We start from the raw sequence: 19067 nt of genomic DNA on the forward strand, positions 1-19067 counted from the left end.
CATTTATATAGCCTACTGAGCAGTGTTTACTTTCTATTGGAAACAATATAAACTAACACTGTTGCAATCTATCTGTATCATAACCTTGAGATTTATGTACAGCAGATTACTTCAGATTTTACACATTTGTTCACACACATGACTGGCAGTTTCATAAGTGCACTTAAGAGAATCTAGTCACTTTCTCTGTCATTAAGCTATTATGTTTAGATAATTAGATGTTCTCCATCAACTCTCTCCCCTCTCACCCCAAAACTATTATTAACTCAATTCAATGTGGTTCATTATCAAAAACCACATTATCAACACATTAACAAAACTAGCATATACTTTTTTTTGCATTAAAAAGACCATTTCCTGTGAGAAAAAAGAAATACATTGCTGGATGTATATGGATGGGAAACCTGATGTATCATACAGTGTGTTTACTGTGTCGAAACTATTAATATGGCCCGTAAGCTGCTGAGGCAGTAATCCATTGCAGTGTACTGAATAGGACTCTGTGCTCCACTTTTGTGTGTAATTTGTTTGACATTTTCAGAGGGTCAAGTTACACAAATAAGTGCAAAAGTAACACAAAACTGATTTGTTGAGTGTCCTATTTGGGGGTTAAAGCGTATATGTTGTTGGAGAGCAATAACTTATAAGACACATTCACTTTGGAAAAGTTTTAAGGGAGTGACAGTTTAAATTTAGATAAAACATGTCACATTGTCCTCATATAACTTGGTTTGAAGTGACTGAAATAAAAGCTCCATCTATAATGTGAAACCAAAAACATGTTCCCATGACGTGAGGAGGCTAATCCAAGTCATGACTTGTTGTTAGTGAGCCCCTTCTTCCTATCACTCATCTCTCTGGTCTCTAATAACAACACTTTGAATCAGTGAGGTGATATCCTGACATTTAAAAACACATATTTGAGCCTTACAGTGAGTAAAAGTAACAGAAACAAAACAAGAACATTGAATAATCACAACTTTATTACACTGATTAATATATAAAAGTTATTCTGGTCTACAGAGGATACAGGGAAGCATGTCTTATGCATACTTTATAAGGGTGGGTGTACATTATTGGCAGTTTCAAAGTTGACTTTTACAATTAGTCTGTACTCATGCATTATTCTTGCAGTATGCATTTTTAAGCCATGTCATACATTTGTTTAGAAAAAACATAAAAAAGGCACTGTGCTGGGAAAAATATAAATGAAAATCTCGTGACAATGGCAACATATTACATAAAATCTTATAAAACGTTTTTGCTCATTATGTCATCATCTCTTGCATGGCATAATAACACATCAAACTGCATTTGAAAACATCTGGTCAACCAAGCCGCTCCTAATTAAGTTTCAAATGTCAATTTCAGCCAATCAGTGCGTTACATTTTAGTGGAAGCAAGGCCACATAAATTAGCAAATTTTGGAAAGCAGTTCGGCGTGACTTTACATGAAAGAGGAATGTTACAGATCAGCAAAATTAAGAATAAAAGAACCAACAGTTTTGAATTGAACTCCATTATCCCATCTTTCATGTTGTTAAAAGAGTAACGTTTTTAAATAACTTTTACATTGCACTAACCAAATTAAGTACAAATGATTTCATGATTATTTCAAGCTTTAGAGATGTAGAAAAAAATATACTGTTACAAACAAAACCATGTATGAAAGCCAACTTTCATGTAAAAAAAAAAAATACTGTTAAGAAGTTCTGTGACAGTTTGAACTCTTACTCAAAAGTGACTCCAAATTAATACTGGTAAACAAATGGAAAAATGCTGTTAAACATTTCTCGAATAGTCAAATCTAATGGCCAAAAGAAACAACAGCCAACATTAAACATAATTGTATTTTATACAACTACGACAAAGAAAATGTATTGTTACCATTATTCCACTTCTTTGCAAGCTGAAGTATTCAGTTATATTCCCTTATTTTCTTTTAGAGTTGGGTTTACCCTTATGGACACGTTTAGATCAAAACACATGCAGGTCATTTTTCTTCTTAACAGCATAAAAGAATCCCATTTTCAGGTAAAAAAAAAATATTTTAAATTCATTCCCTGTAGTGAAATCTCAGACAACACATTTCAGCATGTAGAAAACATCTCTAACAAATAACCATGTAAACAATTCTAGTATTGATCACAGCGTTTCAACAGAAGGTGTCATACTGTAACCAGGCCTGTAAGCTGTTTATCCTGCAGCTTTATCGTAAAACCCTTAGACAGTTAATGTGAAAAAACACACAACGCTGAAGAATGTAAAGCCGCTGCATTTGGAGCCAAACACAGAAGTGAGTGTTTGGCTAAGGTCTGATCTCGACAACCTCCTATTCAATGTATTGTAGTTGAATTTGATACATAAATGTACAAAATTAGAGGAAAACAGTAACCTTGTTGAACAATTGTAATTAAAACTTCATTCAATGTGTGCCATTTAAGAGACACGGTGCAAAGAATCCTAGCGCTCCTGAAATGAAAACGTAATTGCATCAACAATCAAAACCAGGCTTTAAAAAACACATCAGCTAAATCAATTGTTATTAGGGCTGCACCGAATGTGATTTATTTTACATTCAAAGCTTATATGTAGGATTTTGAATTACCTTTGAATGTCTGACGTACGTGAATGACATCTTTAAAAAATGAGTTATTATGGCTAGATAGATGTCATTTATGTTGCTGTTATTTTGCTGCTAGACACTCCTATTGATACAGGTGCTTGTCTCCATTTGGCAAGAGCAAACAGTTTTAATAATAATGATGTCAGTTGAACGCCAACAAATATTGATTGAAGAAAAACATTTTGTTTCATAAAAACATGTCGTGAATGGAGGAAAAAGATAACTATCTTTTTAAACACATTTTTACTTGGACTGTACAAGTTATGAGAAATGTTTCCATCACATGAATCAAATTGGAATCTAATTCGACAAATAGTATTATAGTAATTTTATTAGGCAAAATATATCTTTGTTTGAAACTATGCATGAATACCTTGTTTAAACAAAAAGAGTAAACAACACAAACAAATGCCGATTTAGAAAATCAAATGTCAATGCTTCAACTTTTCGGTGCAGCCCTACTTGTTATTAATGTGTGCTGAATTTTAAAGTTTGTAAACTGGGATTTAACTGTTCTGAGCTGTGTGCCGTACAACACTGAGTAATCTTGATGTAATTCAGGCAAAACCCCATCTGAGGGCGCCAAACTGAAGGCTTCCAGACCCCATAAGAGTTTAAACTGCTACGAATAATTAGAAAAATGTGCAATGACCCTTAATACTGCTGTTTCATGTTGACAAGCTGACCTCTGTCTGTTCACAGTCTTGTCCCGTCTTCCCCCAGATTGAGACACTGTGCGTTATGGACTGTGTGCACTGGGTCCCTGATGCTGAGGGCCCTGTGGTACTAACAGCACCTCCTGGTGGACGCAGCCGGCTGTCGGGAGAGTTTGAAGGACTCGCTCGTCTCATCCTCGTGGTTCTCCAGGGGTGGGATCTGTTTACCTAAAAACACAGCACAGGGTCGTTTACAGAGTTACAATGACAGATTTTATTTACTGTTTTCACTTTTTCAAACTTTTGTTTTAGATCTATTTTCATTACATTTACTTACTTAGCCTAAAAAAAACTTCCTATGTTTCATGCTTTGCTAATAACAGGTGACCTTGGGTACCTTGAAAAGCACTATAGAAATCAAATGTATTATTATTACATAAGTTTAAGGGGAGACGCTACATGTGAATATGCTAAAAAATGTAACAAAAAAACGTATAATTTTGAAACTAAGCCAGTTAATTACTGATATTACTAGAATAAAATCTTGTATTACAATTTTAAATGTTAAAGGTAGGGTAGGCAAGAAAGGAGAAACCAGCTCGAGTGCGCTAGAATTTGAAACATATTTGAAAGTACGCAGCCGAAGAAAATCTGCCCCTTCCTTCAGACTTCCTTACAGAGCCCCTCCTCCAACACACGCGAACGCGCACATGACCAATGAGGGCACGAGATAAGTTTGTGCACAGATGGAAGGCTGACAGGCAGGTAGGCCATCCAGTTATTTTAGCCGGTCCGGCTCAGATGATTGGTCGTGCTTTTTACAGCGCCGCGGCTTCCACAGATGACGTTTTTTTATGTATTTATTGTCAAAGCGTTTAATATATTCATTGCTATCGGGATTTGAAGAGCATTCCATGGAATATAACAAAAACTGTTTCTGAAGTGAATTACCTACCCCACGTTTAAGTTTGAATAAAATGAGGCATTATCTAATAAAATATGTATTCATTTGCATATATATTCAAATGAATTGTAAACTTTGAAAAAAGCCAGGTCTCTTTCTATATAAGGAATTTTGGATATCTCAATAGGTCTGTAATACTGTCAACAGCTATTCAAAAGAAAAATGTCAGCATGTTTTTAGGAATACATCAGGGTATAAATAATATATGAACAACATCTCTGTGTATATACTTCATAATAAACATAGGAATTCAATTGAAGATGAAACAAATGTATTTTGAAAATGTAATTAAGGGAAATAAATAATTTTATCAAAGACAAATATAATGGTGTTTATCTGCCCCACATTTTAGCAAAAATATCTTGTAATGGTCATACAATTGAAGCGTTCCACCACCATGGGATTATACAGCAAACAATAAAACACCATGTAAATAACAGCTTCCAGTATTACTGAAAGGCTTCTCTGGCCACAGCACAAATCTTCTTTACTGCTTACTTCACAGATAACACATGGCACAGAAACAACATGCAGTAAAGACATGAAACGTACTGATTTTCTGAAAGAGCTCCTCAACATTGACAGCATTTCTGGCACTAGTCTCGATGAAAATAGCTGCGATGGATTCAGCAAACTCCTTCGCTTCCTTCATAGGAACTTCCCTGAAAAAGAGGAGGACACTATAAAGTAAATAATGTAGTAGGTTCAACCTTAACATTGGTCCTAGAGTGAATACACTTTTTCATCAATGAATTTCATCTCTATAACTAGTGTCTCTGGAAGAGTGCTGGAGGACATGACAGATGAAAGAAGCAACATAACAAGTATTACAAAAACATTATTTTACTTTTGTTTGTGCTCAGTATGAAAAATGTGGCTGTGCAGAATTTTTTTATATTTGCTTTAATGTTCAAATTGCACTTCTTTCATATACTGTCTGTGTGAATATACCTGCACTTCCCCTCTGTCTGAAATGCTTTGTTTTTGCACCTGTCTCTTTAAAAAAAAAAGCCCAGTCTGCTCTGATTGGCTCGTGAGAAAAATATGGCACACCTTTGCAAAGGTAGCTCTCAAACCTTTGTTGAATAAACTCAGATGGGACGCATGACTTTTATAATAAGCCTTTTATCTGGTAGTATGTGTGAGATGAATATAATCACCATGAGAAACCATGACTTTACAGTTAGGACAGTCTAAGAAAAGGACCATGTGCTCACCTGATGTCTCCTAAATCATTCTTGTTCCCTGCTATGGCTACAACGATGTCCTCTGGGCCGTGTTCTTTCAGCTCCTTCACCCACCTCTTCAGGGTCTGGAAGGAGTCCTGAACAAGAGCACGTCACGGTCAACTCAGGAAGGAAGCTTTATGAGAATATACATTACGCTTTTCAGACCAGTTTCCACGAACAGAACAGGAAAGAATGACATGTGTAGGTCATTGAAGCGAAGCAACTCAGAGTGATGGAAAAGTGATATCAACTTTAGTAAGACTAGCTTCTTCTGCTTCACACATTTCATAAACCAGGGAGTTACTGAACACAACAGCAGCTCCAATGGTACCACACTTTTTAGATGAGGCAAAAAGATTAGTTATTACATTTTCATATGGGGGTTTGTCCACTGGTTTGTGGACGTTAACATACAAGCTTAAGTTGCTCTCTTGATGTGAAGAATTTAAATATGATACGCGTGTTGTTATTCTTACCAGTTTAGTTATATCATAGACAATGACAGCAGCAGCCGATCCTCTGTAGTACATAGGAGCTAATGAATGAAACTGAAAGAGAGAAAATATTTATAGAAGTTAGCAAGCCCAATCAATATTTCAAATCACACACAAATATCAACCAACATTTAAACCAAACGCAATCTTAAATATTGATCGTAACATTAAAGAGGTTGTGTCAACCCATCAAATACTAACATAGTATGCTGTTCTGCGAGTAGAAAATGTCCACAAAGAGGTAATATTTCTGTATACTGTTGCAATATAGCATACACTATACACTTTTTGTTAGGTGGCTAAAATATATTTGTTTATTTTAGATGTACTATCTGCTTAGCTTTCATGCCTGCACTCCAGTCTGTTTCTCCAAACTGGGGGCTTGCCATCTGTTCTAGGTAGATCACTGACTGTGTACCTTATAAAACCCCCTCTCTTTCACTAGCTTCCTTTACAGCACATCACCACCATCAACTGCAGTCAGCACAAATGTGAATCACATCCCCTCATGCTCATGACAAAACATCCAATACTGACAATAAACTTCATCACATCTTAAGCAACACATGTACGGAGATTGTGCGAAGATGTTTTAGTGTATTTTTGATTGAAGACAGAGATTAGAGAAAGGACATTTGGTGATGTTCAAGTGTAGTGACAGGGTTTTCTCAAATAATGAATATTTCTTAACTTTATGTTATGTTGTTGTTCACCAAGGATCATACAGATAGATAGTCACGTGTGTAATAATAGTAGTCTTAAGAATAAAGAGAACTTTGAACTCTGGTAATACTTTCAAGATATCCTTTTCACATAAAACAAGAAATTCATAGTTTTTCCACGCTGTAAGCATTTCTCGCTTGTGTTAACCACCGCCTCCATAAAATGAATCACAGTGATGATACTGTAGTGTCATGAGCTCTGGACCCATGTAATCATCCCTTTTTACACCTAATAATAACTCTATGTCATGGGGACCACTGACAGGTAAATGATTGTGTCGCTGATAGCTTCCTAATAAACCGTTTAAAATGAAAAATGATGTTTTAAAAGTCCTGTCATGTGTAAAAAGTAAAGCTAATAATAATTGAATTAGGAACTACTTTTGTGTGAGCACTCACCCTTTCCTGTCCGGCTGTATCCCAGATCAGAAACTTGTGGAGTTCATTCCCAGATGGCACTGTTTTGGTTAGGAATGACGCTCTGTGGGAGATAAAAAAAGGCATTTCACAACGTTGTTTCCACACATGTTATTCAAAAGGCACAGGAAGCTAATCTGTACATGTCAGCAGGAAACAAATAACACTGAGAATAAAGATGGTGGACACTGAACGCTTGTTGCCTGAAAGCACAAAGGCAGTGTGTGGTCACAGGCAGTACAAAACCACCACGGAACAACAAAGGGCCAGAACAATAATCAGCGATGACTGTAGGCTAACGCTTGTTTAGATTTGACATCACTGTTTGTGATAAATTCCTCTCAACTTCTCTCAGACAAATGTTACCAGTCTCACGGTTTGTGAAATGTTATCCTTTTGTTAGTGTGTTCAAAAATTGGTATTTGTCTATTGTTTTGTATTCATGCGAGTTTGGGAATTTTACCAAATTCCACTTGGCTTTAAACAAATAATATGCAAAAATATGCGTAAACCATTAGGGTTTCATAGACTCAGGAATATTTTCTGCTTTACTTTTGGGAGATGGAGTATTTAAACAAATTCTAGGAAATGAACATGGACATTATTATTAAATATGTTAGTGTTTTAATGTGTATGTCTTTAGACTGTACTCCAATGTATCAAATCAAATACCTTATATGTAAAAACCTACATGGCAATGAAACTTATTTTAATTGTAAGATGGGGTAATTTCTGATTGTCCTCGCTTTAAATCAAACTGTTTAGCCTAAAAATGATCCGATCGGCTCTGGACATTGGGCTGTTTAGCCACAAAAAGACTCATCCTATTAAACTGGAAGGAACGCAAACCAGCCTGCTTTACTAGGGACTCATGGCTGAGGGAGTATCTGGACCTACTGAACATGGAGCGTGCAGCTTCTCTGCTGGGGGATTTTGAGGGGAGACAGGAGGATTGCGGTTCACTGTCCGCAGGTCTCCTATCTAACCCTGTCAATATGGCATCTCCTGTGTAATGTATAATGTATTGTGTATGTAATGTCCTGTGTATGTCACAATCAGCTGTCTTAGGAAGTCATCCTTGCATCCACCCCCCCCCCCCTCCCCCGTTACGTTTTGTTTAGTTGTTTGTTGTTACATGTTTTGATGTACGGTTTGTTATCTGGAGCAATGTCTGTTAAAAAAAAAAAAAATTTAAATTAAAAAAAACAAAATAAACGTTAAAAATGATTCTTGGTAATGAGGATTGTTTTTTATTCCTATATCAGTTATACTTTTGTCATCATGTCAGCTGACCCAATCATTAATATAGAAGAAGATACGTATTTAAAATTATATTTATTGTAAAAAGAAAAGTCACTCACATGGTCAAACTGAGTGTTGCTAATTTAGACTTTGGACTAGATTTGATATTAAACCCTGACCTAATTTGGAACTTTAAAAATCCGGAGCACAGCTGACTGACTCTTGGTTGTTTTGATTGATTGGATTGTTGTTTTGATTTTGTTGTGTCATGCTTTTCCCATGTGTTTTGTGATTTGTACCGCAGTGCTCTTACCCTATTGTGGGACTTATGTTGTGGTCAAAATGGTCCTGTACGAATCTGCAAACTATGCTAGATTTCCCAACTCCAGTGTCCTGAAAACAGAGGGTCACACATCAGTCACACACACAGCACTCCTGACACACACACACACACACACACAGAGAGTCACTGTTCGTTATTGAACCACATCGATCAGGTCTGGTCACATGCTCAGCCCAACATAGATTCCTGTTAGCGCACAGATTCCACAAATATCTCTCAATTGACACTCAATTTGACTTAGTACGTGTTGTACTTTAGTACACTGTTGACATACTTATACTTGATCATTTTTCTGTTCTGCTTCTTCTGATCCACTCGATTTCAGAAGCAAATATTGTAGTTTTCACTCCAATACATTTAAGTGATACTTATAGTAACTTTACATTTACAACATGTGATATGCTGATATGATATGATCCAGGAGGCCTTGAGTACTACTTCTCTAACCAGCAGTATAGTGTGTTAACGTGGCCCCCTGTTAATGAATTACAACATGAAAGTACCCTTACATGTATTTGTAAATGATTTATTTTGATTTGCAATAACTTTTTGCTGATAAAACTTCTTAAATAAAGGATTTTCAGTTGTAATGTAGTATCTTCAGACTCTAGTATTCAATATTACCTTTCTTTTAATCAAGGCATAGGCTACATGTAATTCTATTTTTACATAGTTAAAGCATGAATGCAATCTGCTATAACTACAGACTGGTGAGGATCAAAGACTGTATAAAGGCGACGACAGTTTATTGGTCCTCAATTAAAATGCTTGTTGAGCTTGTCAGTTCCTGTGGCTGACTCCAAAGGTTTGATTCAGATTCAGAAAAATGTATTGTCCATTAAATGCACATATAATGGAAATGTGTCTTTGGTACCGGCAAATAGATACATTAACACTCACCATACACAGTGCAACATACAATTCATACACACAAAAAGAGGAAAAGTGCATCTTATAGTGGCACTAAGTGGTAGTCCTAATAAAGTGAATGATGCGAGTGATAAATTATTTCACTGGCAAAAAAAATTACAGTTAGCTGATGGTGTTGGAAGCAGAGAGAAGGGTCTGATAACAACAAAGACTATAACACTCCTGTTGTGCAAAACTACTTTACTTGCTGTAACAATGTACATTTCCTCTCTGATTCAGATTCTTGAGGATTGAAAGAGGGGCTTTAGTTTGAGTTGTTTAATGGTTTTGTAGCTGTAACAACTTCTCATTTCTCCTTTAATACATTGATAGACGACCACTTTGTAGTCAACACACAGTGCCTGGACATCCCTGTCACCGTCTATAAACAGACTGCAGTTTTGCTAACGCAGCAGGAAATATAACTAACGGCTCGCTAGTAACGGTTGGTATGACAATGACGTAATGGGCTATAAACTGTCAACAGGCGTTAAAAATATAAAGACAAAAACAAACAGGAAACGGCAGTTAAACGATTAAAAGTAACAAAAAAGAGACGATGAAAAGGAAATGTAAAATGACTGCTGCGCCCTGGTTTTCAGTCAACTAGCTTAACAACAGTTTGCTAAGGAGTTTTCCCTCAGTGTATCAACAAAAAACATCTTCCACTTACCCCTAAAAGGCAAACTTTGAGCTCCCTTATGGCCATGGTGAGTTGTGGTGGTTTTTAAATCATTATTTGTCTGCTTTCAGTCAGTGTCTTTGTCTCGTCATGCTTTAAACTTTTTTTCCTCTTCTTAGGTAGAAGACGAACCCAGCCCCTGAAACAGACAGACTGACCATCTCTCATGAACTGCTGTCAAGATGTATCCGTTATACAGAAGACTTCCGGTGGGACCCTTCAAAATAAGACTCCAATAGCTTCCAGACAAGTTATGACATTTTAAGCTATAATCTGCTTGGAATAATAATGAGTGTGTGATGGCTTTTCCACCCAAAAATGACCTACACTATATTAAAAGCTGTACCAAATCTTTCTTCCTTATTATATTATATTCCTCCAAAAGAATCAATTGTATAGATAAATGCATCATGCAAGTCCTTTCTTGATGTATGTTCACTGTAGGATTCAAACATTTAATTACGCTTGTGTATTTAAGTTGGACTTTTATTGGCTGCTCAACTATTTGTGTTTAATAAAATATGATATGATTATATACGTGCCTCGAACTCAAAGGAAAATGGGTTCCCTTTGGCATACATACGTGAAAAGTTTGTTTCAAACGTTGCGTGTACATTATTCTGCTGAGAGAAGGTCAAAGGTCCAAGTGTGGGAAAAATGCATTATTGATTGAAAGGAGACATTAAAATAATAATAATATGCATAGACATATATAATGTATGTTTGTGCTTCAATAAGGAGGCTATAGAACTAGTTTTGAATTGACTCATCTATCAATAAGTTTATTTCCACTTAGCTTCAGTGATTTAAAAAGGGCAGGACAAAACACACAACATGCCAAAACAGTCTGAACATTTTAGGTGAGCTTTCATTTTGAAACATTTTCTTCTTGTATCCGGTCTTTTTCTGGCTGTGTATTTCCTGCTTGACGCATCTACTTTCCAAATCGGAAACCAAAAAGCTTGACACAAAAACAATGGGGTGGTTCCACTATCTCTTGGCCTTTAGATACCACTGGCTTGAATCACACAGACTGACAATTACGTGCTTCACTTCCTCAAAATGGATGCAAATGTTGTGCAAATGTTTTATGTAAAACCTCCTCAGGTTGGGAGGGGACATAAGTATTTGAATGTGTAATGGAAAATAGGAAGCACTAAATATAGGGTGTCAGAGAAGGAGACAAATATGCAGTACATTTATTAGATCGACATTTTTATTCTTCACAGCATTATTTTGTCTGCAACAATAAGCTACAAAAAGCTTGGAACAATATGAAAATAACCTCATGAGAAGCTTCTGAGCCCAAACTAGCATGTATTTGTTTCAGTCACAGGATTAATAACACGGAGAATCATGAGTCCAGATGAGATTGCTTGATTTACCCGCAACCAAAGCAGGGGCATTCACACTAGCATACTCCATACAGGTCATTAATAACGAGACAAATAACATGACAAAACACAAGAGCTGAAAATACAGTATGTTTGCAATCTTACAATGATATACACAAACGCTAAGTTAGTCAGGTCATGCCTTTGCTTTAAATATCACTGAACAATGACAGTACTTTGCGCGTCAAGGATCAGTTGTGAAATGAAATGATTGACTTGTAATCTTGAGGGTTTGTTTTACTCACTTCCAACTGATGCCATGAACAATAACTCAGAACATCAAGTAAAAAAAAAAAAAAAGACATGAACAAAACTAGACAAGCCTCCGTGTCTCCGCACACATTTTGGCGACAATAATCATCACTACAGATTTGATATTTCATCATTAAATCTTGTTTGTGCAAGAGAGGCAGAGAAGATGATTGCACACCACCGCAAAGTGTGACTGTAACAATGCGGCCTCCAGCTGTTTGTCTACATTTTCCAGTGATGATTTATCTTTTAGTTGCGCGATTGTTTGCCGTTAATAGTTTTCATCCACTGGTCAGTTGCGAGGTACAACGCCACTGTGCTTGTGTGCATCTACCGTTCAAAGAAAAGAAAGCACCTACGATATATCTTTACATATTCATATATTACTAAAAAAAAAGCTGTAACTTAAAATCAATGCATTTTCCGAATAGTCATCGTATTCTTCAGAATACTACTTAAATATATAATATATAGACAGACCAATCATAAATTCTTCATTATTCAAAGAGCTTTTGTATTAGTGGTTCTCTGGCATCTTCGGTTATGGCACAGTGGTCTCGCTCCTAATGTCTAATTTGCATTAAGGTGAGGGACATAGTGAGATACAGGGACTATGGTATGGTCTGTGTTTGTTTCATGAGACCTTACCAGGAAAGAATAAACGTTATGTCTGATACTGGCAAGGTGCCTGACTGTCTTCCTTCCCCTACTTATGTATCCCTTCATTTCTCCATACAGGCTTGGCACTGTGGATTTGATTCGCTCCACCTGGTCTTTCGCAATAGAAGCCACTTGTCGACTAGAGCTATTTTAATTTGTATTATTATCATTTGTGTTTGCTAAAGAGTCAGGACGCCTTAGACATACCAGCCACTTGGTGGACACTATTACTGAGGAACTCCAGCAAAGTGAGACTCCAGTGACTCTACAGGACAACTGACCAGAGACGTACAGCAGCACCAACACGTCTCACATGTTGGTGTCCCTCCTGTCTTTGTTCGGTGAGGGTTTTGAAGGATCCTTAACTGCTGCTTTGCCATTGGCTGAGGCAGCAACTTCTGCGCCAGCGACAACGGCCACAACGGAGCGCTTGGTTTGCTCCTCTGCGCGGGGCTCTGGGCTGGGCTGAGCGGGCGGGGGTTGCTCTGCCGGCGGCTGGACGGTCAGCTCCTGCTGCAGCTTGTGGCTCTGCATCAGGCGGAGCTGCACGCGGAGCTCCAAGATGGCTTCCTGCTCCTCGTGGATGGCCTGGTTCAGGTGAGTGTTTTTGTTCTACAAGGAAATAACACAAAGCCAGTCAACCATCATGTTTTGTTTTATAATGCTCAGGTCCATATTTTCAAACAACATCCTCAGAAACAACACCATGTGGGAAATTCTCAGACTAAAAATATAATTATATAGACCAAGACTAATGTTCTGAGTGTTTATGTGGACTATAATCAGAACTTTACATACTTGCCACAATTGTTAAGATAATTAATTGATTATAACAGACAATATACGATAGGGCTGCACAATTTAGAAAAATATTTGATAACTTAAATTTGACAGTTATTTTAAGATTATTATTCTGATTTGTATTGAAAAGCATATCATAAATGATGATGGGTCTGTACCACACTTTTTCTTTTGCAAGCCAAGACGTTTATGCAGCACAACAATACTTTTATTTAAAGGTCCCATGTCATGGCCATTTCCACTGATCATAATTCCATTGTTGAGGTCTACTAGAATAGATTTATATTGTGCAATTTTCCAAACTCACATTGGTTTCTCATACAGCATCTCTGTAAACTACGTGTATTCACTGAATTTCACTCTCTGCCTTTAACGGCTCGTTGTAGCTCCAGTAGCTCCAGCCCCCACCCTCCCTGTGAGCACAGTGTGCTCTGATTGGTCGGGACGTTGTGAATCGCGCTGAGCTCCGTGGAGGTGTTGTTTCCTTGTTTAGCGATACACAGCGAAACACAGCCAAACTCATCCTGAGCACACACAAAGTCACAGCCGAAGTAAAAACAATAAGTGTGGCTTGATATTGAGTAAGAAAAAGGTTGATAAACGCTGTGAGAATGGGTCTGCAGAGAGAATTTCACCACGATCCCAACTGTCTGTTATCAGCCTGCAGCCAGGGAGGAGAAATCAGCAGAGCTGCATGCACTGAGTGTGTGTGTGAGTAAGTCCGTGGATTGGTCAATTTGGACCAATCAGCGGGGGCTTAACGTAACGGCTCCGCGGACGTAACGTAACGGCTCCACGGATTGGTCCATTTCGTTCCGGGTACGGTTGACATCATGCGTTACCCGGAAGAATCAATGGACAGTGACGTATCTCCAACGAGGCGTTTTGGGGAGGTATTTTCTGTGTTAGAGTTTTACTCGCTACAGGGTGTACTTTGAGGGTTTGTGACTCTGCAGACCGTTTACATGCATAAAAACCTTCATAACACAGAAGGGGACGAGTAATAACCAGAAAAGCATGACGGACCTTAGTGTGTATATCCAGTTCTTATTATACATCCATGGTGTAGATATGACGACGTCCAGGGCTACCGTAAATGATAACTGCCATAAAGTACTTCCAGTATTACTAAAGTAACTATTTAAAGCCTTTATAATGCATTAAATAAAAAGTCATGAAAGAGATAAGGAGCAGAAAAGGCGTGTGGAAGTAAGCAATTAATGTAAAATGTCGAAATCTTCTGTTTAACGCGATGTCGAACATTGAAGACTAAGGCGGGCGGCCCCCCCTTCTCCACAGCACGGAGGAAAATAAAAGGAGGCGGCTGAGCACAGCTTGTTCCCTTTTCTTCGCTGCAGCCCCACCAGAGACAACGCCGGCTTTTGTCTCTTCATTACTTTTTGCTTGTTCTATTACCACGTTACTTGATTAAAGTACCCATTTGAACCTTATACCAGAGACTCCATTGGTCTCCTTATTTTAATTTTATTTCCTGGGAGCGAGAGGAGCATCACAGTTTTCATCAGTTGGCGACTCCCGACGTGATATTCGCCACACTAGGAGAGCAGTTGCAGTTTTCAAAGGAGCTTGAACAATGCCGGCAGATATACACTCGGGCCCATACAGAAAGGTAAAGAAGTACCTGTTTATTCCAAATCTTCAATAGATTACATAGTAAACAATAGGAGTGTGTGTCTGTCTGGTAAATTGGACTCCTGAGAATGACTGCCTAATTTAATGTTAAACAACCCAAATTTGAATCACACCATGTGGAGTTGTTTTAGAGCAAGCAAGGGTGAGTCTGTTTTCCTTTCTTTGTTCATTCATTAACACTGCATGCTTTTAATAAATTGAAAGTCATTTCTGATATAGTGGTTATACTGTTGTGTTTTCAACCAGATATTACAGGGTGGATTACGGTAATCGGAGGTACTGCAGCATTACGTTAACTGGACGACGGTCTGTTAATGGTCGCTTGTTGGTTTCCATATTAGTCCCATACTAGCGTGTCAAACAGCAACAGATAATCACATGACTATAAAGTCAAATATGACGTTGATAAGTTTAAGGCTTATACCGTAAGGGTTTCTAATTTTAAGATAGGATATCCCGAGGACAAAGCCCATTTTCATAGTAAACTAGATAGAAATGTTATTTTAAAAAGTGTTAAGTGTTGTTTTTGAGCTGAATTTCTATCAATCACTTTGTGACTGATCTCATCAGTGAGAGCCATTCTTCTTGAAAAACTTTTTGTTCTGCAGGTCAGAGTTTGAAATAATCAGTTGCCATCAGTTGACACGCTTCCTCCCCCGTCAGTCAGCTCCGTGACGGCGGAGCGCCCCACCCGGCCGTTCTCTGCTGCTACGGAGTTTGCAGAGGTCGGGCAGCTCGCCCCCGTGAGTGCCGGTACGCCGGTTCCACAGGGTGGGCCGAAGAGGTGGAGGGCGCTACAGGCACGGGACAACCGTGCCGGCGCCTCTCCCTCCGTCTCGCGTTTTGGTCCGGCCTCCTCTGGCGTCATACCGGGCGCGTTTGAAGAGCATTTCAGAAGCGGAGCGTCTTGCGTGCCGGCTCGCAGTTTTTGTTGATTTGGGCATATTTCCTGGACAGGCTACTTTGTACAGACAAAGTTAATAAGAATTGTAATATTCCAGTTATAAACGACATGAATCAAAGATGTGTAGCTGTACTTTAGTGGTAAAAAAATGCATTCATCACCATAATTATTCTATATAATTTACACAGTGCCGGTAAACCGGAGGAGAATGCTGGCATTTCTCCTCCTAATTGAAAGACTACGGAGGGATATGGTCTGCAAAATTAGTTTATTTTGGGGATTGACTGGCCATTGGCTGTCTGCGGCAGCAGATGGGCCGCCAGGCTCTCATCGAGGGGGCGCACGCCCGGACACACCGTGTCCGAGCAGCCCTGCACCCTGATGACGCCCAACATGGCTGCTACTGGTGCCATCGTCCTCAGTGGATGCCGCCACGTCTCCTCCACACACTGCCAGATATCTGGCAACGGGGGCGAGACGAAGGTAAAACCCCTGCCGAAGGCGGCTTACAGGCCTCGGTGGCAGCGGTGGCAGCGGTGGCAGCGGTAGCAGCGGTGGCAGCGGTAGCAGCGGTGGCAGTGGTGAGGGGAGCGGTAAGCCTACATGCTCCGCCGCCAGGGTCATCACTGCAGGGAAGTCCAGCCGCGCAGACCTGATTGCTGGACCCTCCTGGCCACCGGAACCAAAGGTGTCGGACAACGAGGCATCCTCGTCATCCTCCCCCTCCGCAAAGGCGACCACCCGGTCCCTCGGGAGGGTAAACTCGAATGGCACGTCGTCCAGATCGTCCATATCGACCACCTCGAGGTCCTCCACATCCACCTGCGGGCCGAGCTTCCTCCGGAAGTGCTCGGCACGATGCCGGCGGCTTAGCTGCGGGATCGAGCGACAAGCCATGCAGGCCGGCTGATTGGGTCAGCCCCCGCAATCAGGCCAGGGCACGACGGACAGGTTCGGTGTTCCAGGAGTGGTTCCATTTTAATAATTTCTCTATCACTTTCTCTCATACGTCTTAACAGCTCAGTGTCACTTCCGCTCGCTGAAGAGAAAGGGATGATGGTCAGGAGGTCTTTTATACGGAGGTGAGATGCGCACGCATTCCGGTAGGCCCGCCCCGGGGGCCGCCTAAGTCTATAAAAATCTCAGTAGGTAAATGCTTGCATGCAGTGTGCGAAATACCCGTCAATAATCAGGGGGGTCCCCATCTCCCGTTTATTGCGCAATATACGCTATTTCCGCGCACACTCACACACACACACACACACACACACACACACACACACACACACACACACACACACACAGTCTGCGTGTAGGGAGGGGCGGGCCTGCACACACCCACACACAGTCTGCGTGATCTGCGTGTAGGGAGGGGCGGGCCTGCACACACCCACACAAAAACAAACACACACACACACACCAACTTGAACGCCAAGGCTAATTATGCTATTCTTCTTAACTCCGGAATCCACACAGGACATACGCACACGCTCATATTATGCACAGCAAAGATACAAAAAATAGTCTTTTACCTCAAGTGAGAATAGACCAAAGATGCCTTGGCTCGACTTTTTCTCGTTGCCGTCCTGGTTTCCAAGAAGAAGAGAGACGATGTCCTGCTTTAATCCAGCTTTTCACGAGCGGCACTGGGTCGAATTTGTCCAAAGGGGGTCCGTTTAGGTCCACAAACAGAAGCGAAGACAGGCTCTCCTTGCGCAACCTGTTGGGCTCTGGTTGTCGGTGTTATTCACGGCGGAAAAGCCTCTCTCGCACTCAGCAGACGTGGGGAGGTAAGTGCGACTTGCTATGCATAGCCGTTCCAGTGTTTTGCCCGGTGGAGTGCACTGCAATTTCCAGTCTCGAAACTGCCCCACGGCCTCCCCGGCTGGTTCTCCGAGCAATTTAGCCAGACGGTGTACTTCTTGTTCGCCTTACAAAGTCAAGTCTTCCTGCTCTCCTGGCCAAAAGCGCTTATCAAGAGCTTTGAGTGTCTGGACCAAGCTTGATTCCGCTAAGCGCTTGGTTAGCAACCACCGATTCATAAAAACGAGGCTTGTTTATTTTGCCCCTGCCTTCTGTCAGCTCTACGTCCTTAAAAAAGCCCAATGAGACGCCCTGTTCAGCCTTCTTCATTGATCTCCCCCTGGTCCTCTTCATGGCGGTCAAAACATTGATGGTTTGTTTGATGTGGACACTTGAGTCCACAAGTGTCATTTCTCTTCTCTGCAGCTTGAGAGACAGGCTCTGGAGTTCACGCAGGATGTCTTTCATGACAGCCAAATCTTCCACGAATCCTGAGTTGGTTAGGTGGGAAAACTGGTCTTGATTGTGTCGTCGCCACGGCGGTAGTCATATGTGTGTCGCAAGAGTGTTCGTATGGGATAGTTCGGAGTAGGTTTATTAACAGAGACTACGAGTAGCAAAGAAGCAAATAAGTACGAAGACTCTCTGTCCAGTTGTTAACTCACTGATTAGGTCACTCCGTGCATGTCGGGGGAGTCTTAAGTTAGAGTAGTGTCTACACTTGTTGCTTACCCAACGCCGACACGTCGTGTGTCTATATTTGATGGATTCCAAAACAGCTCACTTAAGAGTCCACGTCAGAGACAAGATCGGGTTAAAACAGGCGGGAGCAGGGATGTTTATGTCCGTCCGAATAGCGCATTTATCGTAACGATATTGGCAGGTTGTTATTATGAATGTTTGTAAGTGTAGTCAATGCTTATTGACGTGTGTCGTGTACGGCAGCAGTCTGAGTTTTGTGACAACAGGATGCACGTCTCGACAACGTCCTGGACCGCGTGTCATGATCCTGACAGTCAGTTCTAAGATGTCCAATCTTCTTCACCCACCGTGATTTAGTCGAACTCTATAAATAAGTGAATATGAGTGAGATGGTAGTCAAGTTGTCCTTAAGGTCTAAACGACTTTCTTCGTCGCCGGCTCGACGTTGTACCTTATGACTTTATCAGTTTAAAAGTGGTAGTCGTCTACCACGGTCGTCGAAAATTTGTCATTTTCGACATTACCTTTCTAAAAGGGGCGTGATCGTAGGTAAAATTTTGAGGTCACTCTTGCGTAGGTGCGTTACTAGAACTCTCCGTTTTTATGTTTCCCTG

General features: G+C 40.2%; 2 protein-coding genes across 2 annotated transcripts in view; both read right to left on the reverse strand.

Moving 5' to 3' along the window:
* Nucleotides 1-964: 964 nt before the first annotated feature.
* Nucleotides 965-10466, reverse strand: rab31 (RAB31, member RAS oncogene family). Its single transcript, XM_010773816.1, has 7 exons — nt 10276-10466; nt 8664-8743; nt 7091-7172; nt 5952-6023; nt 5464-5570; nt 4799-4908; nt 965-3510 (listed from the first exon to the last, which is right to left on the reverse strand). The coding sequence occupies exons 1-7, from the start codon at nt 10309-10311 to the stop codon at nt 3413-3415; spliced, it is 585 nt and encodes a 194-aa protein (XP_010772118.1). The 5' UTR covers nt 10312-10466; the 3' UTR covers nt 965-3412.
* Nucleotides 10467-11467: 1001 nt separating this feature from the next.
* LOC104947735 (ralA-binding protein 1) overlaps nt 11468-19067 on the reverse strand; it is a 13035-nt gene continuing 5435 nt past the window's right edge. The window contains 4 exon segments of the mRNA XM_010773818.1: nt 11468-13202; nt 15736-15902; nt 16305-16821; nt 18978-18981. Of these exon segments, the coding sequence (XP_010772120.1) occupies nt 12900-13202; nt 15736-15902; nt 16305-16821; nt 18978-18981 (991 nt within the window). The 3' untranslated portion in view covers nt 11468-12899.

This window comes from Notothenia coriiceps, unplaced genomic scaffold (assembly GCF_000735185.1).
Source record: "Notothenia coriiceps isolate Sejong01 unplaced genomic scaffold, NC01 NC01_scaffold00012974, whole genome shotgun sequence".
NCBI lineage: Eukaryota > Metazoa > Chordata > Actinopteri > Perciformes > Nototheniidae > Notothenia > Notothenia coriiceps.

What these genes read in the sequence shown, in the direction of transcription:
- rab31 (XM_010773816.1), bottom strand. Translation starts at nt 10,311, where the DNA reads ATGGCCATAAGGGAGCTCAAAGTTTGCCTTTTAGGG. An exon ending in TCTATGATATAACTAAACTG is followed by an intron (nt 5,571 to 5,951) that starts GTAAGAATAACA and finishes GCTCTTGTTCAG; the next exon opens with GACTCCTTCCAGACCCTGAA. An exon ending in AATGATTTAGGAGACATCAG is followed by an intron (nt 4,909 to 5,463) that starts GTGAGCACATGG and finishes CCTCTTTTTCAG; the next exon opens with GGAAGTTCCTATGAAGGAAG.